Below are 12,571 nucleotides of genomic sequence, written 5' to 3'. Positions count from 1 at the left end.
AAAGGCACAAGAAACCCAGTGGTCACAGTCAAGCACGGAAAAAAGTGTCGAGCTGCCCATATGTCCGTAGACATTTAATCCAAAACAGAAGAATGTCATTTGCTCATTTAAAATGTAAATAGGATGTAAAAATCCCTTTTGAATCCTTCACTCATCATATGATACGTGGAGTTTTTTAAATATATCACTGTCCCTATAGGGTCTTTTACATCATCCACCCCTCTCTCTGGACCTTGATTTGCTGTTTTAGCCCGGATTTGTGTCACCATTCTGGAGCAGGCTGCCGGGTACTCCACTGCGAGAAAGGACAAAATTGAGATTTTGAGGGCTGCTTTATGGGGTTCCCTCAGAGAAGACGTGAGGTTACCAGCTCTTTCCTTCTGAGACACCCAGAACGAGGTTCTCATGAGGTTGAGGAAGAAGTAACCGGATGTCGTATTCGTTCAAAGTTAGAAAAAGCTAATAATCAGCGTTTCTTGGTATTAAAGGGAAACTAGATGGCATGTTCACGGGAATAAATGAGCCTGGCGAGCACCGTGGAAAGAGGTCCTAGTGATCGAAAGGGAACAATGCACTGAAAAGACAGAAAAGAACAAGAGGCCAATTGACACCCGCAGGGACACGGGAAAAACCACAGGTGTTCTGGGGCCTCGCAGACTCCAGTGCAGGTGTGGTTCGCCGAAGCCATCAGAGGAACTCTCTTAGAGCGTTATTAGAAACAGAGAGAACCCTCTACATGCAGGGGGGAGGAATTAAATTAACTAATAGTAGTGTGGAGAGAACAGCGGGCACGAAAAAGCAACATTGCCAAAACGGCTTTTCTTGGAGAGACGCTGACTTATGAAAAAAAATCCAAGAGGGCAGGAAAACCAAACGAGTGATAAAAATGGGACTTTGAGGGACGTTTTGCTGTCCAGCAAGGACAGCTCCCCGCTCCCCTTCAATCTGGTCTTTCGGCCCGAGAACCAAAGGTCTATCGAGGGCCTCCATCCCTTTAAGGTAAATAATCGGAGATCCACGCACTTTGCTACTCAGATGAGAAGACGTGTTTTCACCCAGCGTACAAAGCCTTAGAGCCAGCAAAGGCTGATTTTAAATGCTTTTTGTTTTTTTTTTTTCCTTTTTGCTTTTCTTTACTTCCAGACCATTTATTCTGCCAAAGGAAGAGGATCCAAGTTACTAATGATGGTTTCCATGCTACGTTATCTCCCATCTTTAAAAAAAAAAAATCACTTTACTTGTAGTGGGTGATGTGTCAAACAACTTGACCTCCTTCAAGAAGAAAACTCTCCACAGTGACGAAACATTTCTGAGAGGGAAAAATGTTCTCAAAGCAGCCATGGTGTGAAAACAAAGATGCCTGCATCTAACTTTCCGACCTTTTTCAATTCTTTGCTTCCCCCCCCCTATTTTTTTTATAAATGCAAGTAAAAGGCAGTTCTGAAAGAAACAACAAAATCTCATTAAGACACTTTTTCCTGTATTTCACTGTGAGCCAGAGAAGATTCTTTGAAAACCCTAATTTGGAATCAGTATGTTTGAAAAAAAAAAAAAAAAACAGTAAGAACAAACAAAAAAGGAAATGCCAGCCCCCCACAAAAGTTCTACTGAAGTGTCTCACTGTCTGTAGAAGAAATTAGGAAGACCAAAGCTCCAAAATACCATGTGAAATTACAAAATAACATTTGGAAGGAAGAAAAGAAGGCATACATGCATGTTTTAAAATTTCATTTTCTCTTCTTGTGACCAAGCCAAAAAAAAAAAGGAAAAAAAAGAAAAAGAAAAAGGTGAGTTTCCACGTAAATGGCATTTTGTTACTTCATCCTGAGAAACATTTATACACGTTCTCCCAGGTGATTTGCAGTCATCTACGTGGTCATTGGGATTAAAAATGACAGTGGTTTCCAAACAAGAAGAAAATAAAGAAGCACACAAAAGTGTACTCACTTCAGATAAGGGAGGCAAAACAGGCTGAAATGAAAAAAAAAAAAAAATAGAAAGATAGATATAAAATCATGCACCAAGGTCGAGCTTTGAAAAAACAAAAAATACCTTCGTCTTCACCACGGTCATTGCTGCTTATATCATCAGCGTTTTTCCTTGTATTGGCTCCTGGGGTCATATTGAGGAGGAAAATAAAGGGAAAAAAGAGAATTCAAAAACAACAGGTTTGCAAAAAAATCAGAAGAAAGATACTACCCAGTCAAAGAAAAAAAGAAAATAATGTCATACAAAAAGCTGAAATCTGTTACGTTTGGATTTCAAAAACATGAAATAGGGAGATGCAAAGTGCATACAAACATAAAGATGTCAAGAAGAACAAATTCAAAGGGTTACTTGCAAAAAATATTAGATACTCTGTGAAAATGCAGTCTGGGGGTTAAAATGATACTACTGCAAAAAACAAACCAAAAAACACACAAAAAACACAAACTAATGTGAGTTGAAAAAAAAAAGAAAATTAAATTATTTTAGAAAGGGTTTCCCCCACTTTATGAAGAAATGCATATGAAGTATTTGAAATGTTCCTCTAATTTTAACATGTTATAATCTAGATAAATTTTTGAAATATCACTGATACACTCTGCTTAGGAAATTCCATAATGTGAGGAGAACACATTTAAACAATAAACATGAAAGACTTTTAACCAAAATATCTTAAAATAGGCAATAGTTTCATGCATAAGAACTTAAAAGCACACCATTTCGCATAAAAGTCAGAAATGTCGCTAATTTAAATCATGAAGACTCACGTATCACCAGTAGCTAGAGAACATTCCACATTACTTTTTTCTCTACTGTAAGCAAACTACCACTTTCAATAAGTATTTCTGAAGTCGAGATAAAATACTATACATCATGTTTTTCTGTGTTTCAAACACTTATTAAATATTAGTTGAACGTTATTGCTATTTGTAAAAGAATAAAGTCACCTACCTGGACGACCTGAAACATAAACCACCTTGAAATTTCCATGTAGGCAAAGGTACAGAGGGGTGCCTTTAACCACAGCAAAAACAAAAATACAAAAACAAAACCCTGAAAACACAAATAAAAAATAAAACTCTCCTACGCTTTCTAGATACAGTGCGCCATTTTGATTTTTATAATTTCCAGATACAAGAAGCTAAAACATTAAATATCACTTGAATTGTTTCATTAGCTCAACTGCCTTCTTTTTATAGACAGACACAGCCCATTTTGGGTAACTTTAATTGAGACGATAAGTTAGAAGGGTCTTCGCTTCCTCCACGGATGCATGGGTTAAAGGTCACTGTCGCCCACAATACCTGTATCTGGAAAACCTCCTTCAGTCCTACATAACTCAGAGGTGCTTAAACATGTTCAAAAACCAAGATCTGAAGTTGCTGTTTTTATGGCAAAGAGTTGAATCTGGTCAATTTCACGTGGGTGAACAAAGCAGAACCAGGATGGTAGGTGGAAATTTGATTCCCTGTATTTGTTGATTTTAGAGATTTAAATATTCCCACTGGAGGCAATTTCAAGCTACCAACCTAAAGTCATTGAGGAGAGCTAGGAAAAGAAGTGCCCGGGACCCTTGAAACTTAAGCCTGTGACTAGTTTCATCTCATCTACTTGAAGGTTGAATGATGCAGTCTTCAAGGAGACCACTTTTTCTCCTTACAACACATTCAAATCCAATCTTCTAAAAGTACCATGACACTGATGTGTCAACCTACTACAGTTATCAGCTTAATATGGAAACCAATTCGTGTCCAAGACTTCCACTGCATTGAAAGATCTTAAATCAAAAATTAAAAAAAAAAAAATCTCCATCAAACTACCTTCACTGTCTTTTGGGTTGTTTTGGTCAGTTTATCAACATAAAACTTATTTCAAAGCTATCTCATAGGCTGAATTTATGGCTAAATCATGTTAAGAAGCCTACAAGACATGCCTTTCCTAGAGAAATAGGCAATATGGATGACAGAAATAAAGCCCTTCTCATTTCTCAGAAAAAATTTCCCTTTTTTTAAGATTTTCTGTTTCTAGAGAAACAGGTCACCTGTTTCATTAAAAAAGAAAAGATACTAGAAAAATAAAGGCATGCTGAAAAGACAAGGAATGGTTTAGGGGAGAGAAAGTGTTCTCTGATAAAGCTAATTTCCTCCCAGAAAATGTGTTCCTTTCAAAAGTTTGACAAGCTCTCCTTATCATAGCCTTTCCACAGCAGTCGGCATTGAGAAAGGTCTTTAATTAGGGCCCCATACCTGGACTTCGCCTTTCCCATGAGCCTGACCTAACATCGCTACCTTCATCTGGATTTTCTGCTTATAAAACTCTTTTGTCTTCCAAGCTGCAGCCGGAAACTCAGGAGCATGACCGTTGGCCCGGCTCAAACCCAAACAAAGGCCATTCTGCAAAAGGTCTGGGGTGGGTTAAATGCCAGAGCTTGTTCCCAAGACCCAGTTCTCAGTGTCTTCAGGCTCATGAGTGCATGAAATCTGAGTCATCTGAAAGTCTCCCTGGGGGCATGAGGAAAGAGAGTATTCCAGGTAACATCCCCCCAAAGATGCAGGAAAATGTTCTAATGATTTGCAGTGCTTTGAAAACTTGCATAGCCTAGTTATGTATCACTGATTAGATGGTAACCCAGGGTAGTCCCTTTGCCTCTTTACCAAATTCTTTGGTTCACTCAAGTGTGGTTTTTAAGAGCTCTACTGAGGTATACTTTTAAATCATAAAACCAACTCATCGAGGTGTAAAATTCAAGGATTGTTTTTTTTAGTCAATGAATGGAGTTGTGCAACTGTCAGCATAATAGGATTTTAGAATATTTCCATTACCCCAAAATGACTGCTCACATCCAACTGCAGGTAGTTGACGTTCCTCACTTCGGTCTCACTGAGTCAACTGGTGACTTAGTCTAGATTTGCCATTTCTGTGCATTTCCTCTAAATGAAGTCACATAACATGTAGTCTTTCGTGCCTTGCTTTGTTCACTCGGTGTAATGTTTCCAAAGTGCATCCGTGTTGCAGCGTGCATTCCTGTTATACACAGACTAATAATAGCCTTCTGGACGGATACACCACATTTTCTTTGCACACGCGCCTGTTGCTCACCCTCAGTCTTGTTTCCACTCGGTGGCCAGTATGAATAACGCTGCTATGAACATTTACGTGCAATATTTTCTATGGATGTATATTTTCGTTTGCCTTGGGTGGATATCAAGGAGTGGAATTGCTGGCACATGACACACGTATGCTCAGACGTTTAAGAAACTGCCAGACTGTTTTCCAAATCAGCTGCATCACTGTACATCTCTATCAGCAGGGCATCTGGGTTCCCATTTCTCCACCTCCTACCCAAGACATGTTATTATCTCTTTGATTATAAGCACCTTAATGAGTGTGAGACGGTGCCTCGCGGCGGTTTTAATGTGCATTTAGCTGATGACTTAATCACGTCAAGGATCTTCTCCTGAATGACTTCTGTTCAAATATTCTGCCCACTTTTAAAACTGGGTTCCTTGTTCCTTATTCTTGGATTGTAAGAGTTCTTTTTTTTTTTTCTTTTGTTTACTTATTTATTTATTTGCTGCATTGGGTCTTCATTGCTGCACACGGGCTTTCTCTAGTTGCAGCAAGCAGGGGCTACTCTTCGTTGCAGTGCACACGCTTCTCATTGCGGTGGCTTCTCTTGTTGCGAAGCACGGGCTCTAGGCACGCAGGCTTCACTAATTGTGGCACATGGGCTCAACAGTTGTGGCTCTCAGGCTCTAGAGCACAGGCTCAGTAGTTGTGGTGCATGGGCTTAGTTGCTCTGCAGCATGTGGGATCTTCCCAGACCAGGGCTCGAATCCGTGTCCCCTGCATTGGCAGGCAGATTCTTAACCGCTGCACGACCTGGGAAGTCCAAGAGTTCTATTTTTTTCTAATATTTATTTTATTTGTTTATTCATTTTTATTCTTGGCTGCGTCGGGTCTTTGTTGCGGCAGGCAGCATCTTCATTGAGGGATGAGGGATCTTTCATTGCAGCGCGTGGGCTTCTCTCTAGTTGTGGCTTGTGGGTTTTCTCTTCTCTAGTTCTGGCGAGTGGGTTTTTCTCTCTCTAGTTGTGGCGCCCGGGCTCAAGGGCGCGTGGGCTCTGTAGTTGCGGTGCACGGGCTTAGTTGCCCTGCAGCACGTGGGATCTTACTTCCCCGAGCATGGGTTGAACCCGCATCCCCTGCATTGCATGACGGATTCTTTACCACGGGACCCCCAGGGAAGTCCTGTGAGAGTTCTTTATACTTTTTAGAGACAGGTCTTTTATCAGAAAGATGATGTGCAAATCTTTTCTCCAGGTCTGTGGCTTCTCTTTCGATTTGCTCAATCGTGTCTTTTGAAGTGTCTTTTGAAGTTTTTAATTTCAATGAAGTCTAATTTATCTATTCTGTTTTTTTAAAGCTTGTGTTTCTGACATCATATCTTAAGAAATAACTGCCTAACGAAAGGCCCTGAAGATTTCCGTTATCCAACTGTCTCATCAGCATTTATTGAAAACACTCTCCTTTCCTCATTGAATTGTTGTGACACTACTTTTATGAGTCAATTGCCTACAAACGTGAGGGTTTATTTCTGGACTCTTTAACTGTATCCTCTTCTATATTTCTATCCACACGAGTACCCTACTGTCAGAGCTTTAGAGTATGTTGTGAAATAGGGAAAGACAAGCCTTCCAACTTTCTTGTGCTTTTTCAAGATAGTTTGGTTTTTCTAGGTGCTCTACCGTTCAAAGCCAATGTTCCAACAAGCTTGTCAACAGAAGCAAAACACACCCGCTGAGATTTTGATGGAAATTATTTGCCAAGCCACAATTTTAAATTATTTTTATATAGCAGAGTCTGACCCAGAAACATAATTAGATATTGCCTTTAATGTTCTATGTATATTTAATTTCCCAACCTTTTGTTCTTTTTCAATAAGCTGCTGCGATATTTGTTCTCTCAAATATAACTAATTAAATGGCCTAAACACCAACCGAGTTCTCTTGAGTATCTAATTTAGTTACAATCATGAACTATGTAAATACAGGTATTAGAGGACACAGGGAAAAAGATTCTGCTGTAATTTATTCCAGAGTAAACCCATCCAATGGCTGCTGAAAAGGCATTTCAAAGTCCAGACAGGCCATGAGTTTCCTCCTCGTCCCCAAAAGGCCAGAATAATATTCCTTTACATCTAATAATTAGCATCTCCAGCAAACCTCAGTGGGAAACGGCTCTAAATATTAAACGGACTATTTAAATAACTTCAAACAAACGTATAGTCATTCCATTATTAAAATTTAAATGTGATTTTATAAATAAATTATCTCAATGTCCTTAGTCCTGAAGGATGTCCATCTTTTTTTATACCTGTTCTTCTGATGTTCCCTTTTAGGGCTTTACCTACATCATTTTCAAAAGTCAAACTGTTTAAAATAGTACTTTGTATCATAAATGAAATAGGAACCCTTTGTAAAGAATTCGGAAAAGGCAGACCAACCAGAGTCAATGCAAAAACAAAAGTCTATGGAAAACCTCTAGATGCTGCAGTGAACATTCTGAGGCAGGAAAATAATTTTATAGGTGTTCTTTTTAACATACATTAAGTTATGTTGCCACCAAAATATGCAAATCATCCAATAAAGTCACGAAAGGCATTATGTGATCATGTTATCTATGCAAGAAGATACAGAAATGACAGAACCCCTAAAAACCGTTAGAAGTATTGCTCTCAATGCAAGATATCATATTTAAAAGTACCTATCAGTTCATATTAATTTTTTTTGGTCCCTTACAAGGGCAAATTCCAAGTCCTACTTAATCTTGTTATCTTAAGTATCTTAAAAAAAAGCGTGTCTAGGCTACATGCATTATTTTCCAAACAGAGGAAGTTGTCTCATGGGGAATGGGGGAAATAAATGCTTTCTTGGCGAAATAAATGCTTTCTTGGCCATCACAGAGATTGATCATCTAGTCACTAGGCCATAGAGGACTACTTCTTTAATGTAATCAATCTTGGTAGGAGATCAGCAAGCACTCATGATACCCCCGGCTCACTCCAGCAATGAAGTGAACGGGACCTGTCCTCCCTCACACTGTCCTCAACAGCTTATTCACTGGTATACCCATTCCTCCTCCAGCTACGTCCTGACGTTTCAAATACGCTGGCCCTGGCTACGCAGGGGCCACAGCTGAGGCAGACACACCCGCCCTGATGAAAGTTAGTCCTACAGAAACAGACTTGCACAGGATAACTCAGAGGGGGCCCGTGAACGTCTTCATCCACTTACTGTCCTGGTTGGGAGTCGTCTATGATGTGAAGGTACTTGCTTGCTGAGGAAATGGTAGGTGCAAATAAGTGAGCGTGCATGGGAGAGCTCGGGTGAGGACTCACTTTCTATAAGCAAAGGAGGTGGGTTGCTCTGAGTGGGAGGGTAAGGGGAGCAGGGACAATCAAGATGCCCAAGAGAGGGAAGCAGGGTAGGAACCCGACTGGGATATGTCTTCTGTCAGCCCTACACCGTGATTGGCTGTAACAGGGATAAAGACTTGTGGATGAAACATGTCACCTGCCCTATCAGTAAACAAAGGATGCTATGGCCGTGAAGCCATCAGCCACTGGCACCCTGACGGGATTCAAGATGGAGAAAAGCAGGAAGCTGGTCCAAGACAGTTTATATGATGTCAAAGCAATGACGTCAATGAGCCCAGACGCTTGCATCTTCCCATATGTAGAAAAGCGCTACATTCATTCACTTGACATGGGTTTTCATGAATTAACAGTAATCTTTTGATGTTCCGACAACCTGCTCTGTGTTCCAAAAGCTCCCATGCATCCTGGCGCCTCCCCTACCTCTTGGGGGCATCCCTCAGAGCTAGCTGAGATGCTGTGTCCCACACTGAAGTCCTCAGAATGTCTGCCAAAGAAAACATAATTCTCAACTGTTAGGCTGTGTGTTTTTTTCAGTCGACGCACTCCACACGTAAATCATAATGTATGTTCTAACCTCCACATAAACATTAATTAGCAGAGTGAATCTCAAAGATAACATAAAACATTTTTATCTGTGGGTCCGTCCAATGCACGTGGCCCTTGAAAACCTGGCACCTAGAAAAAACTTGTGCACTTTGTGAAAGCAGCATGGCAGACCTACTCCTCCACTTTTGTTTCTCGCTGAAATCAGAACATCTACACAAGACCAACTTACCTGACTAACAAAAATATGTAGAGGAAGCCAGCACAAAGTGAGAGAGTAGCACTGACATATACACACGACCAAATGTAAGATAGATGACTAGTGGGAAGTTGCTGCAGAGCACAGGGAGATCAGCTCGATGATGGGTGATGACTTGGAGGGGTGGGATGGGAAGGGTGGGAGTGAGTCCCGGGAAGGAGCGGATATGGAGATATATGTATACATACAGCTGATTCACTTTGTTGTACAGCAAAAAGTGGCACAACAGTGTAAAGCAATTATATTGCAATAAAGAGCTTGAAAATATACATATATATACATCTGGGAAGCTTAGATATCTAACATAACCTTCAAACACTGATTCCCTGAAACCAGCACCTGGAATGATTCATCTCTCTTTTTTATATATGCCATGGCAAGGATGGCAGGTAACGTCTGTGATCAGTCCCTGAAGGCCACTCTTCCGTTATGTGGGAGAATGGTTTTGGTGACCAGAAAGCCTTAGGAAAAAGAACACCTACGTGGCGAGTGTATGGAAATATATTGCCCTAATGTCATCAGCAGAGTTATATTTCAAAAAAAAAATTCAGAAAGCTGTCTCTGAATGTGAAGGTCTCTGCTCCAAAATATATAAAGAGATATAAAATCGCTGAGTTATAGGATGTAGCTGACTGGCAAAAGTTCCCCATTTTTACAAGCCTCCCTGTGATTTTGTGGGTTTCTGTCCCCACCATTTGGATCTTGAATAGCTTTATGATTTCTTTTTCCAACAGAAAAAAAAAAAAAAGATGACGGATCAGTTCCAAGCCTGGGACCCCAAGTCCGCCATACCTGTGGAGTTCATGACCCAGGTGTGCTAGTCGAGCACAGACGAGCATCCTTGTTTAGAAAGACCTTGTCCAGGGCTTCCCTGGTGGTGCAGTGGTTAAGAATCCACCTGCCAATTCAGGGGACACGGGTTCAATCCCTGGGCCGGGAAGATCCCACATGCTGTGAAGCAACTGATACCGTGCGCCACAACGACTGAGCCCGTACTCTAGAGCCTATGAGCCACAACTACTGAGTCCACGCTCTGCAACTACTGAGCCCCGAGTGCCTAGAGCCCATGCTCGGCAACAAGAGAAGCCACCGTTATGAGAAGCCCGCACACTGCAATGAAGAATAGCCCCCACTCACTGCAACTAGAGAGAAGGCCAACGCACAGCAACAAAGACCCAATGCAGCCAAAGAAATAAATAAAATAAATTTATTTAAAAGAAAAAAAAGACCTACATGACCTGCAGGCTGACCCCAGATGCAAGAACCTCCCAGCTGAGGACAGTCAAAATTTCCAATGCAAAGCATCATGAGCTAAATTAAGGGTGATCAGCTAAGACTTGGTATACAAACAGCTCATACAACTCAGTAACAAAGAAAGCAAACAACCCAATTGAGAAGTGGGCAGAAGACAGAAATAGACATTTCTCCAAAGAAGACATACAGATGGCCAACAGGCACATGAAAAGATGCTCAACAGCACTAATTATTAGAAGAATGCAAATCAAAACATAAAAAGGTACCACCTCACACCAGTCAGAATGGCCATCACCAAAGTGTCTACAAACGATAGAGACGAGAGAGAGAGTGTGGAAAAAATGAACCCTCCTGCTCTGTTGGTGGGAATGTAAATTGCAGCCACTATGGAAAACAGGATGGAGGTTTCTTAAAAAACTAAACATAGAGCTACCACATGACCCAGCAATCCCACTCTTGGGTATATATCCACTGAAAACTCAAACTCAAAAAGACACATGCACCCTAATGTCCACAGCAGCACTATTTACAATAGCCAAGACATGGAAGCAACCTAAGTGTCCATCGACAGATGAATGGACAAAGCAGATGTGGTACACATATACAATGGAATATTACTCAGCCATAAAAAGGAATGAAATAATGCCATTTGCAGCAACGTGGATGGACCTAGAGATTGTCAATACTAAATGAAGTTACACAAGGAGAAAGACAAATATTATATGATATTATTAATATATGGAACTAAAAAATAACACAAATGAATCTGTATACCAAACAGAAACAGACGTACACACACAGAAAACAAACTTACAGTTACCAAAGTGGAAAGGGTGTAGGCATAAACAAGGAGTATGGGATTAACAGATACAAACTATTATACATAAAATAGATAAGCAATAAGGATTTACTTTATAACACGGGGAACTATATTCAATATCATGTAAAACTTATCATGGAAAAGAATCTAAAAGTATGTGTGTCACTGGGCGTACATGTGAAATGATTCTGTTGAAAAGACCAGTGACAGTGGATTATGTGACATATTTTGAGGTGTTAAAGCACCCTCCCTATGCTTCTGATCTTGCTCCATCGGACTTTCACCTGTTTGGTCCCCAGGAAGCAGCCCTACGAGGATGAAGATTCACTGCTGATGAAGACGTGAAGAGAGTGGTGCATGCGCGGCTCACAGCTCAGCCTGAAACAATTTTTAATGAGGGAATATGAAAGCTTGTTGACAGATGACAGTGTATTGAAAAGCAAGGAGAATATGTTGAAAAATCATGTATTTGTCTTTTCTTAATTAAAATACATTCTACAGCCAGAAAAAAGAAAATGTGTGTGTATATATGTGTGTGTGTGTGTATATATGAATAAAATATCTGAACCACTTTGCTATAAACCTGAAACTAACACAAAATTGTAAATCAACTATACTTCAATTTAAAAAAGAAAAGAAAGAATTCTGCTGCTTAATTTACCTTGGGTTGTCATTTCAGGAAAATTAAAGGCATATGTTTGTGATTACAGTAAAAATAGGTCTAATTCTTTCTAACATTCTAGCAGTTGAAAACTTGTCACTGCAATAATGGAAATAATAAGAGCGGGGGGTTTTATTTTGGGGGGGTATGTTTTCTTTACGTCTGACTGGCTTTGGAAGACAGACAGAGAAAAATATGAATAACAAGTCTTCCTTTCTTGTTTTGCTGGAATTAGGAAGCAGTGAATTCACACTTTGTCTGGTAGGAATCAAAATAAATCTAAAACTTAATAGGTCTCTGATATATGTCTGTGCTTCTTATTAAAATCTCAGGGCATTGCACAGATGTTCATAACCAATTTTGGTTATGAATTGTGCTACTGCAATATTTCTGTTGCCAGGAATAATAGACAAATCCAAAGAGCTTTACATCAATCTCTCCCATTTTTATTAGCACTTTCACCTGCTAGAAACTATTACCTTCCCTAACAATCTCCATGAGCTTGAGATTAAATGATGACGTATTTAAAAACTGCAACTCATTTAGTATTGGATTATGCTTGATGTTTTTTATATATCTTTACTTAGAAAATTCGTGTTGACCATGAAA

The 12,571-nt window shown here is 40.0% G+C and overlaps 1 protein-coding gene across 4 annotated transcripts in view; it reads right to left on the bottom strand.

Moving 5' to 3' along the window:
- The window catches only part of NLGN4X (neuroligin 4 X-linked), a 288,563-nt gene that overhangs the window by 142,029 nt on the left and 133,963 nt on the right, over positions 1–12,571 (bottom strand). For 2 of the 4 annotated variants that reach the window (XM_057718179.1, XM_057718180.1), the window contains exon 2: positions 2,053–2,112. The exons of the other annotated variants lie outside the window; for them this stretch is intronic. In XM_057718179.1, coding sequence (XP_057574162.1) covers positions 2,053–2,112 — 60 coding nt within the window. The remainder of the gene's footprint in view (positions 1–2,052; positions 2,113–12,571) is intronic. 4 annotated transcript variants of the gene reach the window in all.

This window comes from Hippopotamus amphibius, chromosome X (genome assembly GCF_030028045.1).
Source record: "Hippopotamus amphibius kiboko isolate mHipAmp2 chromosome X, mHipAmp2.hap2, whole genome shotgun sequence".
Taxonomy (NCBI): Eukaryota; Metazoa; Chordata; class Mammalia; order Artiodactyla; family Hippopotamidae; genus Hippopotamus; species Hippopotamus amphibius.
Note: the sequence above shows the minus strand (reverse complement) of the source record. Positions and strands in the feature narration are given on the sequence as shown.